Source organism: Monodon monoceros, unplaced genomic scaffold (genome assembly GCF_005190385.1).
Source record: "Monodon monoceros isolate NGI ecotype Baffin Bay Population unplaced genomic scaffold, NGI_Narwhal_1 Super_Scaffold_3, whole genome shotgun sequence".
Classification (NCBI taxonomy): domain Eukaryota; kingdom Metazoa; phylum Chordata; class Mammalia; order Artiodactyla; family Monodontidae; genus Monodon; species Monodon monoceros.
The window spans coordinates 81,727,630-81,753,237 of NW_021703780.1; the positions used below are offsets into that span (position 1 = coordinate 81,727,630).

At 42.2% G+C, this 25,608-nt stretch overlaps 1 protein-coding gene across 7 annotated transcripts in view; it reads right to left on the reverse strand.

Moving 5' to 3' along the window:
• FRMD4B (FERM domain containing 4B) overlaps positions 1 to 25,608 on the reverse strand; it is a 336,083-nt gene that overhangs the window by 145,974 nt on the left and 164,501 nt on the right. Inside the window, exon 1 of one of the 7 annotated variants that reach the window (XM_029242030.1) lies at positions 8,800 to 8,857. The exons of the other annotated variants lie outside the window; for them this stretch is intronic. Within the exon in view, the coding sequence (XP_029097863.1) occupies positions 8,800 to 8,823 (24 nt within the window). The 5' untranslated portion in view covers positions 8,824 to 8,857. Of the gene's footprint in view, positions 1 to 8,799; positions 8,858 to 25,608 lie in introns of those variants that run through there. 7 annotated transcript variants of the gene reach the window in all.

Genomic DNA, 25,608 nt, shown 5'->3' on the forward strand with positions numbered 1-25,608 from the left:
TGCTCTGGGGAATCTGCAGTGCTCCGTCAGCAGGGTCCTGCTGCCTTGAGCACTCACCTTGTCAGTTCCCTGAAGCCTTTTTTTTTTTTTTTTTTCGGTACACGGGCCTCTCTCACTGTTGTGGCCTCTCCCGTTGCGGAGCACAGGCTCCGGACGCGCAGGCTCAGCGGCCATGGCTCATGGGCCCAGCTGCTCCGCGGCATGTGGCATCTTCCCGGACCGGGGCACGAACCCACGTCCCCTGCATCGGCAGGCGGACTCTCAACCACTGTGCCGCCAGGGAAGCCCCTGAAGCCTTTTATTAGACTGAAATCAGTGAAGAGAAAAGCACTTTTAAAGAATTGGAGAATTTTACAATAGCCCTGCAGATAAAAGTCTGAGGGGAATGATGAGGAGTCAGACTTGGGAAGATCTGGAAAAAGAACATTCCAGACAGAGGCCCAAGAAGTGCAAAGGCCCTGGGGCAGGAATCGGCTTCATTTGTCACACAACTTTTTTTTCATGATTACACTCTTAAGGAGCTTCTCTAGACATTTAATTTTCCTCTTATGTCCTCCTCCCTCATGAAATTTTAATATCACAGATATACTGTATATCTACTGGGTAGAGTTGAGCTTCTGAAGTCCACAAACTACTGTAATATCAGAGGTTTTAATGTTTGCCCCCAAGAACCAATTTTCATCCTCCTGGAGTAAAGCTGTCCCACTGAGAATGCACAGTTTAAGAAAAAAATAGCAGCAAATGTGGCTGGAGCTTGGCACCAAAAGGGAGACTACAGTAGACAAGGTCAGGGGATTAATGAGGGGCTCATGAGTGGTCCTGAAAGTGTGGTTCCTGGACTCACAGTGTCAGTATTAACTGCAGCTCGCTAGGAATGTGGAGTGGCGACCAACCATCTGTGTTTTAGCGAGCCGTCCAGGTCACTCTGTTGCATGCTGAAGTCTGAAAACCCCTAGGCTATATCAGGAGTTAGGAGTATGGGTCCTATTGCAAAGGCAGTGGGAGGCCATTGGAGGCTCTTAGGCAAGGGGGAAACAAGATCGGGGGACATTTGTAAAGGATAACTCTGGTTCCTATCAGGAGATGAGACTGGGAGTGGGGTGGCAAAAATCAAAGAGAGAGAGAGAGAATGACAAGACTGTTGCATTGGTCCTCATCCATAAAATGGACATACACATATGACCAACTTTACCAGCTCGTTGTGAGGGTTAAATGAGTACTTGTCAAGAACTTGGCACAGTGCTTGGCACTGAGTGACTATTACTTATAAAAAATACCAAAACTATTCTGTTTTACTCTTAATTCTCTCTCCAAACTCCTATTGGTTAATATCCAGATTCCCCCACTCCCTTCAGATCCCTCTGTTTTTGCCCGTGTTACCAATTTAGCCGGCGGGCGGGTAACATATCTCTGTGGGCTGGTAAATCTGTAACATGTTTACAAGGCTACTTCAGGTCATGGTGAAGGTCCACAGTGTTCTATTTAGTTTCCTTTCTTTTTCATTTTTCCTATGAGATTCAATGTTGGCCTAGAAAATGAAACTTCATGTAAAATCTGAGTTTTAGAATCAGTTCTATCATTAACTTTGGACAGTTTTTGCATCTGTAAAATAGGAAGTGAGATCCGCAGGGTTAAGCACGCACTTGGGCATCAGGCAACCCAGGATGCAAGACCTGACTCTGACAATTAGCTGGTGGGACTCTGGGCCAGTCAGTTAACCCCTGTAGATCGGTTTCTTTATCTGAAAAATATCGATAGTAACAGTGTCTAACTCATGGAGTTGGGGCTGAAACACTAGAACGGGTAGAAAGAGCCCAACACAGCACCTGCCATTCTGTTAGCCACGATGAATAATGATGACAGTTGAACCTGCTACAGGCGCAGTGTGGCCACATGGACCACTAAGAAAAATGTAATTCTGCAGGTCCCAGAAAAGGCGGAAAACATATGCGCTTGGAAAAGACATCAGTGGGACAGACTGATGACACAGATAAAACATCCTCCAGCAGGATGCTTTGTGCATACACAAAGGTAAATGGATCTGGAATAATCTAGCCAGATCAGGAGAACTTCCCTCCATGTGTCCATCTCACAGGAATGGGAGGTTCCCGAGAGGGTCTTCTTGACCGAGGGAGTCTAGCTTTGGAGCTGACCTGATTCAACTGGAAGAAAAGCTTCCATCACCCATGCGGCCCACCTCGTCCTGCACCACCTGCTCCCTGCCCACCCTTCCCCTGGTCTTGCACTCCTTTCCCTTTTGCTCTCTGGGCTCCAGCCACACTGGTCTTCTTCTAGCTCTTCTTCGTATGATCTCCGTCCCACCTCAAAGCATGAGGGCATTTGGAAAGTGCCTGGCTAAACCAATTTACCCTTAAAAACACAGATTAAAAGTGAGTCTCTCATAGAAGCCATTGTGTAGTTGTCAGGAGTGAAGACTCCGAACTCAGATCACCCGGGGTTCAAATCCTGACTTAGACGTTTTGCTAGTGGCACCACGTGGGCAAATGACCTCATCTCTTTGTTACTCTGTTACCTGATCTGCGTAATGGAAACAGCACTGGTGCCTTGCTATGAGCTTTGAATAAGCTGATTCACAGAGTGTGTGGAATAGCCATGGGCTCCATAACTCTCACTCTGAGCGTTATGCGTTCTTTTAGCTCTCTAAACTGCTCTTCCGCAGCACTTTACGCAACTGTAATTAAAGAATGATGTACTTTGTTATATAATATCTGCCTCCAGGGACCCTATCTGTCTTCTTAATCCCTGGACCCCCGAGCTTATCGCTGGCACCTTGCAAAAGCAGCTGCTCGATAAATGTCTATTGGATGAAAAAATGGAGTTGCTTATTCATTTTTTAAAAACTGAGACCACAACGGAGACTTCTTGTTTCATATAAAACATTTAAAAGCTATCACGAGTTGATGCGTAGTTTCCTTTAAAAGCAAGGAAAAAAGAATAATGCAAAGTAAGAGCTGTGGCATGTTGGACCTCAGCACTTGTTCTAATAAAGAGGGGTGCCTGCACTTGAGGTGAGCGCTTGGTGACGTGCGCGGTTACTACGAACAAGCTCCCAATGCTGCAACTCAAATTTAGTGGTTACTGCGAAACCTCTGCAGATTTTCAGATGACTCCCTAAAGCCAGGTGACTGTTCTGATGGTGAACAGAGCAATTACTTACAGGTCCCACTAGAGTCACCTTACTCTCAACACAAGGCCAAGTACCAAGAGGGTGCCTGCCTCACCCACACCCCCATTGTTGGTAGAGGCATAACTCCTCTCCGACGAGCAGTATAAACAGCTACGGAGGAGGAGGTGGCAGGACTTGCTCTTACGTTCTAAATACCTTCTATGGAGCCCGTGTCGATTCCAGGATCACACACATCTAGAGGGTTCAAATAAGGTTAAGTGCTAATGAGTTCCAAAAAGCTCATTTCTCGGTGTCACGCACAGAGGCCAGCTAGTTTCTCACCATTTCTCTGAAAGATACATACATTTATTCCATTTCCTCAGCTGGGATACAGGAGCTCTTACAAGCCTATTAGTGCTGGTAGAGGAGTTTGCAAACAACTTCCTCCAAAGTATAAACAAAACGTGCGTGTGAGAATCTTTCCAGGAAGACTTTCTATAACTTCTGTCAGATTTATATTCTGGGTCCACGTCCTTAAAATGGTTTAGAGGGCTTCCCTGATGGCACAATGGTTGGGAGTCTGCCTGCCGATGCAGGGGGCACGGGTTCGTGCCCTGGTCCGGGAGGATCCCACATGCCGTGGAGCAGCTGGGCCCGTGAGCCATGGCCACTGAGCCTGCGCGTCCAGAGCCTGTGCTCCGCAACGGGAGAGGCCGCAGCAGTGAGAGGCCCGCGTACCGCAAAAAAAAAAAAATGGTTTAGAACTAGATCCTTAAAATGATAAACACTTGACCTCAAACCCAAGACGGAAGTCTGCAAGAGACATACTGCAGTTGATTACTTATTTGTGAACTTGTGCCCAGTGAAATACAGACAAATGTCTGCAGGGTCAAGAGATCTCATGTGTCCAAAAGGACGGAAGGCTGATGGATACCCTGACAGTGACAAGATGTGGGGTAATGAATAACTGATTCACACTGATGCTATCATGAGGATGAAGGGCCCTGAAAAAAATTACCCATTCATTACTTTGAATACTCAGTCTTCTGGTGGTGTTTACATATTTTCATATGTATGTACCCTTGTTTTTATTTGCTGTACTTGGGATAGACGTATAATAATGTTACTTAATAATATTAATTGCCCAGGCTTCCCTTGTGGCGCAGTGGTTAAGAATCCGCCTGCCAATGCAGGGGTCACAGGTTCGAGCCCTGGTCTGGGAAGATCCCACATGCCGCGGAGCAACTAAGCCCGTGCGCCACAACTACTGAGCCTGCGCTCTAGAGCCCGCGAGCCACAACTACTGAAGCCCACGTGCCTAGAGCCCGTGCTCCGCAGCAAGAGAAGCCACTGCAATGAGAAGCCCACGCACCACAGCTACAGAAAGCCCGCACACAGCAACAAAGACCCAACGCAGCCAAAAATTAATTAATTAATTTAAAATATATATATTAATTGCCATTTACTATGTGCGTCTTCAGTGCCAGAGGCCAGCTCTAATCCCCTCAACAACCTAATAAGGTCATTTCAACTGTGCCTGTCATAGGCCAGAGGGGGTCACTCAGTTCACAAGCAGGATTTATGTGCTAAGACTCCTGCCACTTCCTCTCCCTCTTTCATTTGGATTGAGCCTACCAAAAACAGAACCTTTACCAGTGGACTCCTGAATGCTTTACAGTGTCACTGTTCACTGGAATTGACATTGTTCCATTTCTACCTAAGAACACCCGTCTGTTTAATCCTTTGACCTCAAATCATATTAATTACATTCCACTACTCACAGCCATTTTATGTCAACAGCTTTTCCACTCCCCAAGAGTGAGCAGTAGATGAACTAAAAGTCAAGCTTGGAAGAGCTACTGAGACTCACTGGAGAGTTCCAGTTTGCACTCCCCCACTGGACGGAGCTTCATATAGTGGCTGCATCTCATTCACCTTTGTAAGCCTGAGCCTGGCACACAGGTGGCGCAAGACACACCCAGGAAGTATGTGTTGACTTCTAAGGAATTTGGAATCCAAGGAGCAGTGTCAAATTTCAATACAAGAGGTGTATCCATGACCCACAAAGTCTGGATTTCTTCCTGGATAGCATCTCCATGTCTGATTTCAGTTTGCAGCTTGGGGAATTTCTCCATTTCCAACTTTGCCTTCTTCCCATTGCTGCTACTCACAGGCTGTCCCTGGCTCTACCGGCATCTGAGTCATATAGTCCATGCCCTGAATCCCTTTTTGTGAAAAGGAAAATATCAGTGGAAAGGAAGAAAGAGGGGAGAGAAGAAGGAAAAAGGGAGGAAAAGAGGAAAGAAGAGAGGGAACGGGTGGCTAGCAGAGAGGGAGAGACAGCTGCAACTGATCTGTAAAGAACCTGTAGCGACTTCAATTAAAGTTTGAGCATTTCGAAACTGAAAAGGGGCCTCAGCACGAGACTAACTTCTTCACCCACAAATGTGGCTTTGGAGGCCTGGATAGGAAAAATCAGCTCTCCAAGGCCATAGACCTTATCAGTAAGGGGCAGACTTAGACCTGGAATCCAGTCCTCTCTCTCACACTGCTCTTCAGATAAAGATTTCGTATTGTGGAAGGTCAGCTTCTGGACTAACCTCATTCCTGACTGGAAAAACGGAATATAAATACCTCTAATAGAAAGGGTGGTGTACAGTCAAATCTTGAAAAAACGGGTACAAACTCTGCTGACTTGTTCATTCTAACTTGCAAGGATAGAAGAAAACCAAAAGAGAAATAAACCAAGACAAGAGGACAGAAGTGAACATGTACTTTACAGCCCTACCTACAATGGCTTCTTTAAGGAAAAAGAAACACATCTAAAATAAACAGAGAGTGTGCCCAATAACATCCTTTGCTTTCACTGCTTTTATTGGAATGATAAACTGTTTGCCTAAACTTGGCAGATTATACTAACATATGTTAATGTATATTTTACCTGTACTCAGCTTTATCTTTCCAGTTTAGAAAAAGTCTTCCATTTAAAAATTTTCATAGTTTTCCAGCATTAAGCAGGAAAATGTCTTAACTGGAGCTTCATGGAATTCAGATCAGGGACAAACAAATGTGTCTCATACTTGAATTATGATGTTGGAACAGGCCTCTACAAAGAGCTAACTAAATATATTCAGGTTCTGACAATATTTTCAAAGCAAAGAGAAAGTATTTTAGTACGTTTTTACCAAGTACTACAGCTTGTTATGACTAGTGACAAGGCTGCTGGTTCTTCTTCTCGGGGTCCTTCGTGTACCTGCGCACTGGTTTCTGCCAGCAGTTGGAAGCAGTCCATAATAAGAAGCAGAGCCTCCTTTGGGATGCAACTTCCACCTTTCTGTTCCAAGACAGAAATGAGTGCATGAGAAGAAACTCATGCTGCATGAACTGCAGAGATGCTAGAAATTAGACAAAGCCATCAGCTGGTCCTAGAGACAGCATTGTGGTGGACACAGCACAGACTCAGGACCCAGGAGAGAGGGCTCTAGCCTGTGTCCTGCCCCTAATGGGATAGGAGAGCTTAGGAAAATTCCTCCACTACTCTGGATTTTCATCTACTCAGTAACAGCATAAGGGGACTGGATGACTCCAAAGTGACTTACAAGGTTTTTTCCAGCCCAAATATTCCACGGCATGAATATATTTAACAATTCTACTCAGGACTTCCCTGGTGGCACGGTGGTTAAGAATCCGCCTGCCAATGTAGGGGACACGGGTTCGAGCCCTGGTCCGGGAAGATCCCACATGCCACAGAGCAGCTAAGCCCGTGTGCCACAAGTACTGAGCCTGTGCTTTAGAGCCCGCGAGCCACAACTACTGAGTCCGCAAGCCACAACTACTGAAGCCAGCGCGCCTGGAGCCCGCGCTCCACAACAAGGGAAGCCACCGCAATGAGAAGCCCGCGCACCTCAACGAAGGGTAGCCCCTGGTCGCCGCAACTAGAGAAAGCCCGTGTGCAGCCATGAAGACCCAACGCAGCCAAAAATAAAAGTTAATTAATTTTAAAAAATTCTACTCAAATAGTGTTATTAATCCACCACTCATCCCCCACCCTCCACATAGTTATTGAGCACTCTCTCCATGGTGGCGGGGGGCGGTATACTTGACCATAAGAACCTCCATTCCAGTAGTTACCACTTTTCCATGTACTACAAATGACGGATGAAAATAAACGATGCACTGGAACACAGAGAATGTGCCCTGGAGTGGAATTTGGTATGTCTGGGAATATCTTAGATCCTCTGCTAAGAGATGTACTTTTTGATTCCTGAAGGGGCTGCATTACAGAATGGTCTTACTTCTAGCAGGGCTCTATGGCCTGAGTCTAAGAATGGGATCATCTAACACGAGGCTCTGGGTGACCATAATGCCGCTCTGAGAATCCAGGTCAAAGGACTGCATTTTGGATACGATCATGTTCCTTTCTACTCCTCCAGATCATTAGATACCTTTAGACAGGACTGATTTAGAAACAATCGATACATTTCTAAGGACATGCTATTGTGTTAGATTATGACAAGAGGGTCCGATCCCAGACCCTATTGTGATACGTTTGTTTCCCTGACGTTTCTCTTCTCTACCTAATCCTGCCCACTTCCTCCACAGACTTCCTCCTATACCCAAGAGCTTTGCAGCCTCCTGGATGAGACAATTTCCTTTGTTTTCCGAAGTCTACCCAGCTTTTCCTCCCCTCCTCCATCTCCAACATCTACCCATGAGGGGAAAAAAATGGACACATAGAATTGGACATTATGAGTTTAGCATAACCACATCAGAAGGGAGAAAGAAAAAAAAAGCTTCCCTTTTAATTAGATTGTAGGACTTCCTTTGACAAATCATAAAGGTTTTATGAATTAATTGATAGCCATCCCCAAAGATGGCATTTCTGAGGTCTCTATCTTGAGCCATTGAATTCTGGTCACATAAAGTCCTCATAAACTAGACTGAGGGACAGAATTCAATTTCCCTGCTTCTGTCTCGAGGCAAGACAGGGACGTACATTAAAAGGTCCTTTTAGAAAAGTTACTAATGAGTTCTAGTCCCCCACAGGATCTTTCCTGCCAAATGCTCACAGAAATAGAGATGGCTCCAAAACCACTGTGTTGACGAGATGATTAACAACTGCAAATCTCAAAGCATTTTCATGCTGCTTACTGACACCGTTCCTGCCCTTGCCCTGTCCTTTCCACATCCATAAAAGGGCTCAAGTCTTTAAAATTAAAAAAAAAAGAAAAGAAAGAGAACGGTAGTGGGATGGCATTAGGGGGAAGGGGTGAGGTGGAATTATACACTGCAACAATAATTACCAAAGTTCTGAAATAAAAGAACAAGAAATGAGTCTTTTAGGACTTTTAGGGGAACAGAGATAACAGTTCAAACAATGACAGGAAAACCCTCCGAAAGATGAGCGTTAAGGACAATCTTCACTGTGGTATCAAACTGGAGGAGATCCAACTCTTTTGGAGAAGGAATAACTCTTTGAAAAGAGCAAAGACAAACATTTCTTGGAGTTTCCTTTTTTGCAAGTTGGGTTCTGAAATATTAGTACGTAAGTTCGTCCACCCCCCGTATAACATTAAAATCTGCCCTCAATTCACTAAGAAATGCCAGGAAGAGCTCAAGAAGCACCATTATACTGTCTGTAGTCAAAAGATTATAAGAGAAATTGTTCTTACCTCCGAACCATGGTCTCGGCTCATTTAAAGGGACCGGAGAGAACAGGCAGGACGAAGGACACATATATTAAGCACTTGTGATGTGTGTGTGTGTGTGTGTTTTCTCCAAATATAAGCCGGTGGAAGTAGGGACCTAAAAACCCCGACGCCTTCCGCTGCCATATAATCACAAGGAAATGACCTTACCGTTTGTTGCTTTGATTAGAAACAAAAGGCTTTCAACATGAGTCAGGAGAGCAGTGGGAGAAAAAAAACCCAACAACCCAAAATTTCTGCTACTTTTTTTTTTTTGCCACCTAAAGCTTTTCTTCATAACATGTTTAAAACATATGATGAAATGTTGTTTACTGATAATGCATGATCTGCATTGGATAATAATTCAGAGATCGGCTATGCCATCTAAGAATCCAAACTTCAATTTTGGCTCTTCAATCTTGATACATTCTGAATTTAATGAATACAAACAGAAATGACACTTAACTGTGCTACCCACAGCCATTTTACACCAATAGCTTTTACACTGAGAAGGAAACTCAGAATTCCACGGGACAAACTTCATAAGATCAGTCAGCATCAGTGATGCTAGCCACAAACAGAAAATCCTGGTAAGATGCCTTTGGTCTCGAGAAAGGGTTTATTTCATCATTTGCATTTAACTAAATCATTACTACTGAAATTGCTCAATGGATAGGGAATAATCAAAATCCATTATACTTCAAAGTAAAGCAGAGAGAAAAATATATAACATCCAGTAAAAATAATAAAACCACTTATTAATTTTAGAATGGCTAAGTAAGAGCCTGTGACATGGTACCATGTTTTTCCCACCTGAAAAAAGAATCTTCTGGATTTTTGTGCAAGTGAGTGGTATGGTTAAGAACATGTGTTCTAGAGCCAGACAAACCTGGCATTTTGTAGCTGTGTGTTCTTGGGAAAGTTACTTGACCTCTCTGAGAATCCATTTCCTCCTTAGTATATAGGGATAAAAATCCCTATCTTATTAGGGGTGTTGGAGGAAATTAAATGAGATCGTGCATACAAAGCACAAAGAATGTGCCTGGCAGATAGACATATATCATGTATTTAAATAAAAGGTGAGGTGCCCCCCCCCCCTACCAAAATCCCTTATCTCTCAAAAATGAGAGAGTAGCTTTATCTTCAAGTCATTTCAAAGACTCCAGTTCCTTTGAACTACAACATACTGTCGGGGGAAGACACAATACTTTGAAAGAGCCTCATTCAATAACAAGTTTGTATGCTTATAAAGATCACTTGATGAAATCAGTAGAAAAGGTGGCAAAGAAGTTAATACAGATTAGGTAGTTATTATAGGCATGTGACTTCACAAGTGGAGGGGCTGAATGTCAGAGCAAACAAGTTACTTAAATATTACTTTATTTTTTATAATTTTTATTTATTTATCTGGTTGCACCCGGTCTTAGTTGCGGCACATGGGCTCCTTAGTTGAAGCAAGCGGGCTCCTTATTTGTGGCACTCGGGCTCCTTAGTTGTGGCACGCGAGCTCTTAGTTGCAGCACGCATGGGGGATCTAGTTCCCCGACCAGGGATAAAACCTGGGCCCTCTGCATTGGGAATGCAGAGTTTTAACACCTGCGCCACCAGGGAAGTTCCAAACATTACTTTAAAAGGCCACACGATAGGTGGTTATGGTGGAAGACCATACATATACACCTCTAGGATGAATGAAAAAGGGGGGGAAAAAAAGTCATGCAATAATACTCCCAGTGAAGTATCATATATGGAGATTGAAAAGTGCTGTACTATTTACAAGAGCCAAACTAAATGTCCGTGGACATATGAATGGATAAAGATGTGGTACATATATAAAATGCAATATTACTCAGCCATAAAAAAGAATGAAATAATGCCATTTGCAGCTACATGGATGGACCAAGAGATTATTATACTGAGCAAAGTAAGTCAGAAAGAGAAAGACAAATATCATATGATATCACTTATATGTGGAATTTAAAATATGACACAAATGAACTTATCTACGAAATAGAAACAGACTCACAGACATAGAGAACACACTTGTGGTTGCCAAGATTGGGGGGCGGGGATTGGGAAGGATGGATTGGGAGTTTGGGATTAACAGATGCAAACTATTATATACAGAATGGATAAACAACCCAAGGTCCTATTGTATAGCACAGGGAACTATATTCAATATCCTGTAATAAACCATAATGGAAAAGAATACGAAAAAAATACGTATATTTATAACAATCACTTTGCTGTATGCCAGAAACGAACACAACATTGTAAATCAACTATACTTCAATAATAAAAAAAAAAAGAACAAGTTCTGTAGCTCAAACAACTTAGGCAGAAGCAAAGATGCTGTGCTTGGGTAAGCCAGAAGGACGATTTAAAGAGGGCCTTTTGTTTCAGGGCCAACACACAGATGCATGTGGAGAGGCTGAAAAAAATTACTTCATAAAGAGGGAAAGTTCAAGACAGCAATCACCCAAATTATTAATCCATAGGACAAATGATCTTAAATATTAGAAGTAAATACTGGACTATTTCATCTACATTGCTAAATTTTTATACATTCAGGTTGGCCTAAAACACTGGTTTTGAATCTTCTTAGTGGGAAGATGAGTGACTTTATATTTGAGGGAACCTTCTATTTAGGTATATATAGCAGGAAAAACTCAATAAATGGTCACTTTTCTCACCAGGTTGAACAGCCTCCTGAGAAAACTAGTGTGACATTTCCAATTTTAAAGTAAGAATTTTTCACTGTCGAAGGACAATCAGAATTTTGATAAATAGTTTCAGAATCGAGGCAACAGAATGGGCTAAAATTAGGAGATCAAGGCCAACATGAAGAACCAGGTGAAGTGACTTGACAGACCAAATACAGGGCTGGGGCAAGGTCAGGGTATGGTTGTGGGAGCACAGGGGAGGATTAAAACTAGATGATCAGAGTAAGTATCTGTTGTTTTTGCCCATCCAAAGTCTGTTTCACTTTTTCTAATCACAGATCCCTGCTTTTCTATGACAGCACCATCCAAATCATTTGGGTGAGCTAACCTCAGGCCCCTATACCAAGGGATAATTAACATGCGATTCAGGAATAACCAATAAAAATACCCGGCCCCAATATTCCCTAGTTATAGGGATGAGGGAAGAAGGGTGTTTGTCTTTGTTCTGGAGTTAAAAAGCTGTTGGGATGAGAGCCTGGGGTACCAGAGTACTTCAGGCCAGACAGAAGTGCTGGAGAGAGACAGACTCCAATGACTGTCTGAATCACTATAATTTCTACTTCTACTTAAGCTAATTTAATTTTTTTTTAATTGGTTTGCAAACAGAAAGGTCCTATCTAATACAGCAGTTCATGGGAGACATGATAGCTGGAATCAGATACCCTTCATCAGCTGACCAATACTGTTTAACAAGTTGAATGATTATCGACACAGAATTGGGGACCTGGGTGGGAGGCCAAGGTACCGGGGATTCAGCCTTGGGTAAAAGGATAGTTCCTGCAGCACTGGGGCATCAGATAGGAGCTCTGTGGTCACTGCATTAGTTAGGAAGAGGTCCTTTAGAAATGGCATAGAAAGGCCCACACAAGAATAGCAGAAAGTCTCACTCTACATCCAACCTGAAACCACTGCTCTTCCAAATGGCTCTTGCCGGGCAGTCAGACACGGGGCAGGGCTTAACCTGGGATCCAAGAACGCAGGCTCAGGGAGCCCTGTTACGGAGTCCCATTGAAAATGAAAAAACAAACAAACAACACCCCCCCCCCCCCAGAAATTAACACAACATTGTAAATCAACTATACTTCAGTGAAATACATTTCTTTTAAAAAAGGGGGAAAAAAAGAAAATGAAATTATATCTCCGGAATAGGTCCAAATGAATGATGGGCATATGTGAAATTACGCCTATAAAGTGCAAATTGTGACACAATTCGCTGATCACTAACTAGTGAGTCTGGATAAGTATATGGTGACTTTGTGGAGGCTTTCACCATCCTGGAAGTGGGACAAGGGGAATAGGTCCATCATTTGGGGGGAAAATATGTGAAAGTGTAGACCAGATTTTTAAAGAAATACAGTCTTAGGAATCTTTACGAGAAGCTTTGCATTTATCACAAAACGATCACTTTCATCATAGAGCACTTCATATACCAAATTAATGCCAGACACACCATAAAATCCCAACAATGTGTTGCAGTTTTCCAAAGCTCTGATGGCTGAGCACAGCTCTGAACCACTTGTCATAAACTAAAAGGACAAACTTAAAGACCAGCTCATCTCCTCCTAAATTTAGTGAGGTTTGCATTAAAGAAAAGAATATTTCTGGGCTTCCCTGGTGGCGCAGTGGTTGAGACTCCGCCTGCCGATGCAGGGGACACGGATTCGTGCCCCGCTCTGGGAAGATCCCACATGCCGCGGAGCGGCTGGGCCCGTGAGCCATGGCCGCTGGGCCTGCGCGTCCGGAGCCTGTGCTCCGCAACGGGAGAGGCCACAACAGTGAGAGGCCCGCGTACCGCGAAAAGGAAAAAAGAATATTTCTTTCATAACTCCTCATCCTTCTCTAATTCTACTTCTAGAACCAATTCGGTTCTTCCCAAATATTCGTGGAGCACCACGGACGTGCAGAAGCCCTGCAAGGGAAATCAAAGGTGAAAACACTACAGTCCTGACCCTCGAAGGATTTACAGCCCAGACTCGGTGTTTCTCAAGGTGAGCAGAGTGATTATCTTACTTTTCACCTCACAGTCAACCCTGCAGTTGAGGAATCATGCATCCTTTTTACACACATGCTGGTTCCTGTTTTCAATCTTTTATCAATCTGGATGCCAGCGCTCCTTGGGTCCCTGATGGTTTTTCTTAGATCTGCATTCATTCCAATAACTATTTTGGGGGTGCCTAATAATAATGGCTGTAAGACCTGCAGAGTCCCACAGGATCCCACGCTCAGAAGGGCACCAACCTTGTTTAATGCTCTGCTGTCTTGTAATTCTTAATACATTTTGAACAAGGGGTCCCACATTTTCAGTCTGCACTGGGTCCTACCAATTATGTAGCTGGTTCTGCTGAGTACCAGGCTAGGTGGTGGGGAAACAGTGATGAAAAGGAGAGACTCCAGAGGGGGGCAAGAAATAAAAAATAAATTAATTAATAAATAAGGTAATTCTAGGTGAGGGTTAAGACCTGTGAAGAAACTAAAGCAGGAAGATGTGATGAAGAGGATGAAGGGACTGGAGACTAAGAAGGAGCCAGACAGGGGAGCTCCCTGGTGGTCTAGTGGTTAGGATTTGGTGCTTTCACTGCCATAGCCTGGGTTCAATCCCTGGTCATGGCCAAAAAAAAAAGGAGCCAGCCATGTGGATATCTGGGGGACGAGTTTAGGACCACTTCTGCCTTGTTTGGGGCTATAACACGTGGCACATGGAAATCTCTCAACTCATATTCTGAATGAATAGAACTTCTGTTGAAAAAGGAAGAACACCAAATACAGAAAACAAATTCATAATTTACTAGAATTGGGACAGCACTGCTGAGCGGTAAGGAACATGTGAAGTTTATTTAAGGTCTCCTTCAGGATCACATGTTTCAGCAGTTGGAGGGGGCACACCATGTCCAGGAAAAACAACCCTGATGGAAAAGTCCATTATTCACATTCCCCTTCAGGCAGAAAAAGAGGGAAGTTTCTTGTTCTAGGCAGATTCTCTTGCTTTCCTAACCCAAAACAGAGAAACAGAGGTGAAAAAGTTAAGGAGAAAAGTAGGCATTGTAGGGGGCTCCTTTCTGTTTCACAAGATGAGTGCCATGAGCTTTGACTTGGTTTTTACATAAGGCACGCACAGGTTTTCAGGTCATGGACATTGTAAAATCTAATCTCACCCCTGTGTTTGTAAATATGAACAGAAAAAGGCTTTGGAAGTTCAGAAGTCATCAAAAATGTTCCAACATTCATTGTAAAGTGCATATATTCATTGTTTTATCTTCTGTTTTAAATGTCACATGCAATAAACTAGCACTCAACAGCCCAAATTTATCGAGTGCTGACTGGTACCAGGTACTACGCCCCGTGCTTTACACAGATTCTTCTTTTATCCTGACAGCAACCCTATGAAGTGGGTACTTGTTCATCTCTATTTTACATATGAGAGACAGAGGCTCAAAAGATCTGGTAACAGAAGTCCCCCCAACTGGGTGCAGAAGAACAGGATTCGAACCCGGGGCTTTCAGTCTTAAACTGCCTTCTTATTCGGCTTTTGCAGACAATGAGAAATGCATCCAGGGGTTAACAACATGCTGTTAGGTTTCCTTCCTGTATTTCTGCAGAATGTGTTTTTGTTTTTTGTTTTTTTTTTGGTTTGGTTTGGTTTCCCCCCTTTTCTCTCCCTTTGTGTTCCTTTGAAATCGAAACAGAACTTTTTATGGTGGAAAATTTCAAGCCCTTACAAAAAGTGACAGATGGGTATAATGAACTTCCGTGTATCCATCACCCAATTTCAACAGTTATAACACACAGCTAATCTTGTTTCATTAATATTCTCATCCACTTTCTGTTCTTCTGTACGTATTACTTTGGAGAAAATTAAGACTTCAAATAATTTCATCTGTAAATATTTCAATATAACAGCTAAGGACTCTTTTAAAAGACAACCCCAATTACCTAAAACAATATTCATTAATATCAGCAGATACGCAGTTAGTGTTCAGATTTCCAATTGTCTTATGAATGTGTTTTTTTCAAGTTTGTTTGAGTCAAGATCCAAAAATGTCTACATTTTGCAATTTGTCGTTATTTCTCTTAGGTCTCTGTTAATCTGTAAGTTCCCCTTCCATTCATCTTCTCCCTCTCTTTTTCTCTCCTCTCTCTCTTTGCAATTTATTTGTTGAAGAAACAGGGCTGTTTATCCTGCCATTTCTCCTGCCCGTCTGAGTTCTGCTGACTACATGTCTCTGGTGTCATTTAATATGGTCCTTTGTCCACCATATTTCCTGTAGGTTGATTGAGTCTGAAGGCTTGATCAGATTCCAGTTAGATCTTTTTGGGCAAGATTGTCTCATTGGTCACCAATCTGTGTTTTCTCATTTAGGGCTGTCTCTTTTTGTAATGTTAGTTCAATAGCTAGATCATTTAATTGACTAAGGGTTGCAATATGATGACCTTCCAATTCTATCACCCTTTACTTTGAGCCAGAATATTTCTGTAGTGTGAAATTTCCTCTCATCTACTAATGGGTTACCTAGTGGTACAATTCATAAAGAAAAGGCAACAAATGCTTGATTCTTCACCTTTATTTACTAGTTTTCAAAATAGTTGAGTTGGCACTTCCAATGGTGGCCAAATTGGTTTTTAAAGTATTTATAAACTCATGAATTTAAATATATTATATGTGTTTCAATCTATTAAAATTGTTGTCCTTAGTGATGTTCAAATTGTCCCATACTGGCCAATGGGAGATTCTTCAAGTCAACTCCTATGTCCTTCTGACATGACTCTCACAGTTTTTCATATCTTTCTTGCTACATGGGATGAAAAGATGCTCATCTTGTATGTTTATTGATACTTTCCAAGACCTACACAGCTACTGCTATTGCTACACAGTCTGTTATTGCTTTTTGTTTCATTTAAAAAATAGAGTTATAAACAGTAAAATATACATCCTTTAAGTATCACAATTTGACGAATTTTGACAAATGTGTACACCTATATTATCCACACCCCTACCAAGATAAAAAACATTTCCAGAATATTCTGCCAATTGCCTCTGCCAATGTTTCCCCATCCTCCATAAGCAACCACTGTTCAGATTTCTGTTATCATAGGTTAGTTTTTCCTGTTCTAGAACATCATATGAATTGAATTATAGACTATGAATTCTTTGATGAACGTTCTTTCACTGAGCAAAATGTTTCTGAAATTCATTCAGGATGGTGGATATATTTGTTAATTCATTTTTTATTGCTGAGCAGGTATTCCACTGCATGAATATACTACAAGTTATTTATCTACTCTCCTGTTAATGGAAATCTGAGCTATTTCCAGTTTGCGGGTATTATAAAGAAATATGCTATGAACATTCGCTTACAAGGTTTGTGTGTGTGTGTGTTTATCTGTGTGTTTGTATGCGAGTACATATGTATGTACATAAGTTTTCATTTCTCTTAAATAAATACATAGGAGTGGAGCTAATAGATCATGGGGTGGAAGCATGTTTAATTTTTTAAGAAACTGACAGTTTCCCAAAAGACTACACAATTTTACACTCCCATCAGTAATGTATGAGAGGTCTTTGCCAACACTTGGTATTATAGAGCTTCTTAATTTAGCCACTTTAGTGACTATGTAGTGCTAGAAGCACCCGTGTTTAAGTGACTTTTTTTTTACATGTGTACAGGTTTGGATGATAATTGCAAATTAATAAGAGCAAACACTTACATAGTACTTAAGATACACCAGATGCTGTTCCTATACTTTATAAAGATATATCCAATAATACCTTTGAGGTAGGGACTATTATTATCTTTATTTTACAGATGATGAGAAAAATGAAGCACAGAGAGGTTAAGTAACTTACAGGAAGTCACAGCTAGGAAGCAGCAGATGCAGGATCTGAAACTAGACAGTCTAGCTCCAGGGCTCAGGGCTTCTGACTCGTAAGCTTTTCTGCCTCTTGCAATTGTTAATTAAAATCTTTTTCTTTTCTCTAATGTTTCACTGAGATGCTGGCAAATACTTCTGGTCAATACTACTAATTAATAAAGAAATACCATACTTTTTAATGTAAAGCATTTTTTTTAAAGAAGAGTTTCCTTCTACTTTTATCCAACTTACTCTGAACTTAGACATTTTCCTTTTACCAGCACATCTCCAGTTCTTGTTCCATTCTTTCCACAAAAGTTTCTTATTTTCAGCACCTTTTTTTTTTTTTTTTTTTTTTGCGGTACGCGGGCCTCTCACTGTTGTGGCCTCTCCCGTTACGGAGCACAGGCTCCGGACGCGCAGGCTCAGCGGCCATGGTGCATGGGCCCAGCCACTCTGCAGCACGTGGGATCTTCCCAGACCAGGGCACGAACCCGTGTCCCCTGCATCAGCAGGCGGACTCTCAACCACTGCGCCACCAGGGAAGCGCCTGAGCACCTTTTGCGTTGGACAACTCTTCTCTAAGTCGTGATCTTCAAGTCCTGAGCAGATATTATATCAGAGTGCTTTTTGCAGTAAGTAGCAAACAAACAAAAAGTAAAAATAACTTTAATGATATGAATTGATTATCTCACTATCTAAAGGGAGGGTAGTTCCAAGGTTGGTGAGGTCCACAGATTAGTACTGCCATCAAAGTTCCAAGTTCCTTCTATTTTTCCACTCAGCATGCTCTCCTGAAACTAACATTCCCTCATGGTTACACTATAGCTGCCACTCTTCCAGGCATCACATCCCTACTCCAAAAGAAGGATCATCTCTTTCTTCTATGTCTCTTTTTAAGAGTAAAGAGAGTTTTTCAAGAAATGCATCAGGTCTTCCCTGATGGCACAGTGGTTAAGAATCCACCTGTCAATGCAGTTGACACAGGTTCAAGCCCTGGTCCAGGAAGATGCCGCAGAGCAACTAAGCCCCTGTGCCACTACTACTGAAGCCCACGCACCTAAAGCCCGTGCTCCACAACAAGAGAAGCCACCGCAATGAGAAACCCACACACAGCAACGAAGAGTAGCTCCCACTCACTGCAACTAGAGAAAGCCTGCGTGCAGCAACGAAGACCCAATGCAGCCAAAAATAAATTAAAAAAAAAAGAAATGCATCAGCAAGTTGCACCCCATTGGCCAGAGCTAGGTCATATGTTTACCCTAAACCAATCACTGGCAAGAGGAATAAGGCCACATGGTTAACTTTGACCTCAGCTTCACAACCAATGTGTGGATATAACAGGCAATAGAGTATCCTGAACTATTGGTCCTCTCAGCCCTCAAGGCAGCCTAAGATCCTGCAAATGGTCACCTCAGGCTCTGAGCGGCCTCATATACATTTACCCTGTGTACCATACAGGTACTAGCACCTCGTATGTACGCTACGACATGAAAAACGTTGGGAAGCACTGGCTTAGAGACCTACCAGGATATTCCTAAGTCACATAGGAGGTGATATTGATCCCTGAGCCAAATAAGGCCTCTCAGGACGGAAGAAGGAAAAAAATGGCTTCTGGAAGCAGGCTTAGAAAATGAACAGGAAACAAGAGAACCCACCCATAACGGAGCAGACACAGCTGACACCATGTCATACAACGACTGTCTTGTTTGTGTCCCGCCCCCTCTGCTGCTTTGACGGTTCTTACTTGCAAACGTTCCCTCCTCTAGCTCAAAACTCAGAGTGCAGGAGCACAGAGGTATCATAAGCCTGGTTGAGACCTCAAGCCTGCCCCCTAGATGAACAGGGGCAGACAGGAAGATCTGGCTCCCTTGGTGGCCACAGTAGGAAGCCTGCACGGGGACCTGCCTTTTTGCCATCTGCCTGGTTGGCACCGCTAGAAGGGAGTCGGGGAGCTAACAGAATGCCAGTGGTGAGTGCTAGCCAGCCAACACATGACCAAAGCCCTCTTTGAGGGGTTTCCTGTAGCAACTCCAATTTAACTCTAAGTTAGGCTGGCCCTGGTGAAAGTCTATACACAAACAAATCTGCAGGTCAACCCATCCTCACCCTCAAGGTGCAATCTCTCAAATAACCATGACATTAACAGGACTTGCAGTTTCAATCATCTCCCAAGTAATCAGTTCTGGTGCCTCCCGAAATGAGACAAATGACAGTTTCATAGTCGCTTGTGGCTATGAAATCTCATTGAAACAATTCAACTCTGGCTAAATTATATTTAACTTAATAAAAATGGATTTAGAGGGCCAAATAAGCCTGAAGTCCTTGGGCATTCAAAAGTGAAAAGGCGAAAAAGAGAAAATAAATGGTGCATCGTTCTGTTCTCCTGCCGTAAGCTTTATCCCGTGTTTAAAAAAATAATAAAGCCTTGGTGATCACTTTCAAGCTTATCTAAATGAAGCTGAGAATGTTTACAGACGAGATAAAACAAGATTTCTGAAATCTACTAAATAGTACTTGGGGACACCATAGTTTGAAACCAAAGAGTATAATGAATGCAAAAAGAAATAACTATTCTGAGCTATTTGTAAATCTTAAGACCTTAGTACATGGCAGAGAGACTACATGAAAATATATCTTTATGATACTTGGATTTCAACCAGCAATGCTCTACATAAACTTGCTTTAACTATACAAGGAAATTCCATATCACTGTGAGAGGACAAACATTTTCTAAGACACTAAAATGTGCTCTAAAGCATGCAAACTAATTTATACTGTGATGAAATGCAAAATATGTTTTTCCTGATGCTCTCAGGCAAGTACAATTCCAGTGTTCCAAGCATCAGGGCCCTTAAGAAGGTTATGAAAAGCAGACAGCTCCACTAACTAAGGAGATAAAATGAAAACAGATATAAAATATAAATTTTTTGCTAGCACCATGGTATAAATCAAAAGTTGTTGGCCATGGTATGGGAAAGAAGGATTCTTGTTCACTCAATGGCATCAGAAATTGGTACAACCTTTTTGGAAATCCAAATTCCTTCCAAATGAGGTGTGTATCTTACAGAAATTCTCCCACAAATGTTTTGCATATGAGGATGTTCATGGTAACATTTGTCTTAGTAAAATTTTGGAAACAACTTAAATGTCTATTAATAGGGGATTACCAAAATTAATTGATACATTCATACCACTGAATACACAGCAGTTATGAAAAACAGAGATAGATCACCATCTAAGATGTGTAAGTAAATACATTTCAAACTAAGATGTATAGAATGATCTCACCTCTGTAAAAATTTATATTAATGTAATATGTAAGTCACTATATATGTTTAGAAAGTATTCGGTGAATATATACCATTGATAAAAGACTCACTTTTAAGCCATGCATTTTTATAACAATTAAATTTATGGACTTATGTTATTTTAATGATAAAAAACTCTATGGTTCTCCAAGGAACACAAATATTGCTTTTTATTTAATAGTAATTACATCAATAATAACTAATGGTCATTATTAAATAGACACACTAGATAAACACGTGGAGAGACACTGCTACATGCTGGGCGCTGTGACACAAGGTTACATTGGACAGATCCCTGTTCTCCAGAAATACTCTACACAACAGCCTGGATCAAATGTTTTTGTTTTAAATAAATTTATCTATTTATTTATTTTTGGCTGCGTTAGGTCTTCGTTGCCACGTACGGGCTTTCTCTTATTGCGGTGAGTGAGGGCTACTCTTCATTGCGGTGCGCGGGCTTCTCATTGTGGTGGCTTCTCTTGTTGCGGAGCATGGGCTCTAGGCATGCAGGCTTCAGGAGTTGTGGCACGCAGGCTCAGTAGTTGTGGCACATGGGCTTAGCTGCTCTGCGGCATGTGGGAACTTCCTGGACCAGGGCTTGAACCTGTGTCCCCTGCATTGGCAGGCAGATTCTTAACCACTGCGCCACCAGGGAAGCCCCAGATCAAATGTTTTGAATAGGAAGTTTTACAAAATTATAAAAGTTACATATATCCTTGCCATAAATGATTTAAATTCAGAATTATTAAAGTAAAAGAAGCAGAAACCTTTCTCTTCGTCCACTTACACATCCCAGGGGTAAACATTATTAATGGCTGGGTATATGTATTTCCAACGCTGTTCTCCCATGTACAGGAACATATACACGCACTTTTTGCATTTATTTGTGCCTTTTTGTCTCTATAGACATACACACACATATATACACACACACATCCTGGATATTGTTCTGTCTTTTGTGTTTATTTTTACCCCAAAATAGGTCAATGACAATTCTGGGGGGGGCTGTGATGTATAGGTTTACTTCACTTTTCCTACTGATGTCACAGAATCCCATGCTTCGGAAGGACTATCATTTAATTAATCATTCTCTTATTCATGTCTTCACTGGCTTGTTCTTTCAAATTATGCTGCTGTGAAAATCCTTACACATATACCATCGTGTCCTTAAGATGACTTCCTGAAATGGAAATGTCTGGTCAACGAGGGCACATATCTTACATTTTGATTGGATACAACTAAACTGTCCTACGGAAAGGTTGTAACAATTTACCAGGTTATAATTTAATTCTTCTGCTTCAAAATGTCCATCTCTTCTCTTATCCTTATTTTAGATAACTTCCTGTAGATGCGAGAGGAAGTGAGCCTCCCATTTCTAAGATTTTTCCTTTTCTTTTTTGGCCTATTTTAGTAACCAGGGCCTGTTCCTTAAACTACAGTGTGTCGAGTTCTTGTCATGTCCGAGACACCATTCTGAGCAGTCACAGGGCATCGTTTCACTTAAACCTGGCAGCAGTATGATGAAATATTATGTTCCCATTTCACAGCTGAGAAAACGAGGCTCAAAGGAATGAGGCAGGGCTTCCCTGGTGGCGCAGTGCTTGAGAATCTGCCTGCCAATGCAGGGGACACGGGTTCGAGCCCTGGTCTGGGAAGATCCCACATGCCGCAGAGCAACTAGGTCCGTGAGCCACAACTACTGAGCCTGCGCGTCTGCAGCTTGTGCTCCGCAACAAGAGAGGCTGCGACAGTGAGAGGCCCACGCACCGCGATGAAGAGTGGCCCCCGCTCGCCGCAACTAGAGAAAGCCCTGGCACAGAAACGAAGACCCAACACAGCCAAAAATAAATAAATTAATTAATTAAATTTAAAAAAAAAAAAAAAGGACTGAGGCATCACGCTCTGGGTCACACAACCAGTGAGGGATGAGGGACACAGGATTAGAGCTCATATCCATATGGCTCCAACATCCTTAGCTCCCAAAGATTATGTGCAAATCACTCAAAAGGAAATAGATAAAGCTGTTCATCTCATTACAAGTTCTATTAAAACAGACCAGGCTTCCCTGGTGGCGCAGTGGTTGAGAGTCCGCCTGCCGATGCAGGGGGCGTGGATTCGTGTCCCGGTCCGGGAAGATCCCACATGCCGCAGAGCGGCTGGGCCCGTGAGCCATGGCCGGTGAGCCTGCGCGTCCGGAGCCTGTGCTCCGCAACGGGAGAAGCCACGACAGTGAGAGGCCCGCGTACCGCAAAAAAAAAAAAAAAAAAAAAAGAAAAGAAAAGAAAAACAGACCGATGGCATTAATATTTGTAAATGATGAATGAAGCTGCTTGGGCTGAAGAAGGCAGCTGTTTCCCAGGCTGCTCCCTCCATCTTTTTCCTCACAGGCCCCTCAGTTCCTTAACCAGCCGCCTCGTCCTCCTTTTTGGACGTAGTTGCTGGGGAAGGGGAGGGGGCAAGAGCTCCATTTTGAGTAATTTGCTCTACTGCTGTCTACTTAACACCCAGTACCCTCCAGTGTGAGAGCCCATGCCATGGCCCCATTTCACAGACCAGTGAGCTGAGCCGAGCCAGGAGGTGACCAGGAGCTTCTACACATGACCAGTCTCTGGTTTTCTATTTTCTTCTTTTTTAAACTAAGGGTAACAGATGAAGTTGTTGAGCAAGCTTTCATTTGCTGAACTTCATCAAAATTGATAGTAATTTCCTGAAGAATACAATCTACTACAGAACCTAACATATTATTGGTACTGGCTAATCACTTCAGAGTCATAACTTTAGAAGTGATGTTGAAGATTGGGGAAAAAAAGCGACGTTTGGTAAATATGTTGGCTAATAGTTTTATTTTCTGGAAAAACTTCAGATATAGTGATATACATATATACACATACATATATATACACACAGGCACATATATGTATGTGTATTTATACATTCTCATATATACATATATATGCACACACATATATATGTCTATATGTAATTTATTTATACATTTAAATGTGACCTACTTAGCTCAGAGAAAATACACCAAAAAAAAAAAAAAAAGAGGGAGGAAAAAAGAAAAGGATATAATTAAATTTGATGTACTTATAACACACAATATACAGCATAAAGGTGTGGCAAACTTTTGCTATATTTGTAACCTAATGTAATGTTTCAGCCTGAAAAAAAAATTAAACTGATGCAACTTGGTGGTGAATAAATGGCACTGTTCAGACTCTGGCACTGATATCTCAAAAAAAACTTTTTTTGAAACTCAGAGTTGGCTTCTGAAGTTTATTAAAGGAAAAACACATTCACTAAAAAAATCTCATTTCCAAAAAGAATTTGAGAGCAAAAATCTTATGAGCTCGGCTGGAACTATATCTGGCATCAATACCTAGAAATATTAGTATATAAAAATCTTAAGGAAGGAAAAAACCCCAAAATCTAAATACTATGAGCGGATACTTAGGATTCTTCATATCCTGAACCAAATTGTTTCAAACTTAAACATTAATTTCACTGAAAAACTGGTATTGGACTATTTATTGAAAGTAAATGTACTTTGTCTTCAGGAAATATTTGAAAAATGCCTCGTATTCCTTTTTGTTCTAGAAGATTATGATTCTGTCATCATTTGAGGTTGATAATTAGACACAATAACCAGCTCTTGTAACTCAAAGGGTCAAACTCTCTTTATATTGTCTGTGCTTGCAGAATTTTAAAAAGCCTGGACACAGCCAAAGACTTAGGGAAAGCAAGCTTTTAATTAAACACTAATGAAGACCAGAGAGAAAAAAAATATTTTCCCCCAAGAATGCAGGCAAATCCAAAGGGTCCTTCCATCCTTAGCTCCAGGGGATGGGAATGACCTGAGACAGGGTCAGAATGAAAATCGACATCCACAGAGTGCCACGAAGAGAAAGCCACAGGTCTGAAACGTCTGTCAGCATCAGTCAGGCCAAAGAGGGCACCTTCCAGAGCTTAACCACAGGGATGGGCACAGGAAACAGTGATCACTTGACAGTAAGAGCTAACAAGAACTACAGAAACTGCCAACTTCCCCACCCTGGGCTGGGCCCGGGCAGGGACCTGCAGCTGGCTGTACACAGAAGCTGGGGTCCCTGACTGAGCCCGTTTTACAGGAACTGGAGGAAATAATCTGTTCTGCTCTCTGCAATGCTACTTCCTTAATGAAATGGCTGTCAGAGAACACAGACCAATGTATTCTCAATCAACGTACACTGGCTTGTGGCTATTTTCCCTAATGAAAAAGAATAAACACATACACACAAATACATTTCAGCACACATGGCTTTGTCCTGGATGTTTCCAAAACTACATAGACTGTAAACATTCTCTTTCGACAGAGTCTCCTTCCTGCTGCTTCCCCCTCCTCCAAATTCTTCATGTCTTCCTACAGCATATGTGGCCACCACTCCAGCCCAGGTCTCCCATCGCCCCACAACTGGTCACGAGAAACAGCCTAACTGCTCTTACCCCTTCCGCACCAGTCCCTTCACAGTGGCTAGAGCGAGCGTCTTAAAATGTAAAGCAGATCCCTTTGTTCATTTGGTCAAGAACTATTTCCGAAGGAGTATTAGGTTCCGGCACTGAGGATACCATAGTGAACAAAGCAAAGTTTCTGCATGCCTTCAGCTAACCTTCTGGTCTGGGAAACACAATAAGCACATAAGCAAATAAATTCCTAACGTCAGGTGGTGACGGGGTTACAGCGAAGAATAAAGCAGGATACGAGAGCAGTCAGGGGTGGCCTCTCTGTTTGGATGGTATCTGAAGAAGGACCTGCAGGGAGTGAGGGGGGGAAGCACGCCACAGGAACCTCTGGGTGACAAAGTTATAGGCAGAGAAAACGCCAAGGGCAAAGGCTCTGAGCTTGGAATGTGCTTGGCGGGGTTGAAGGAACAGCA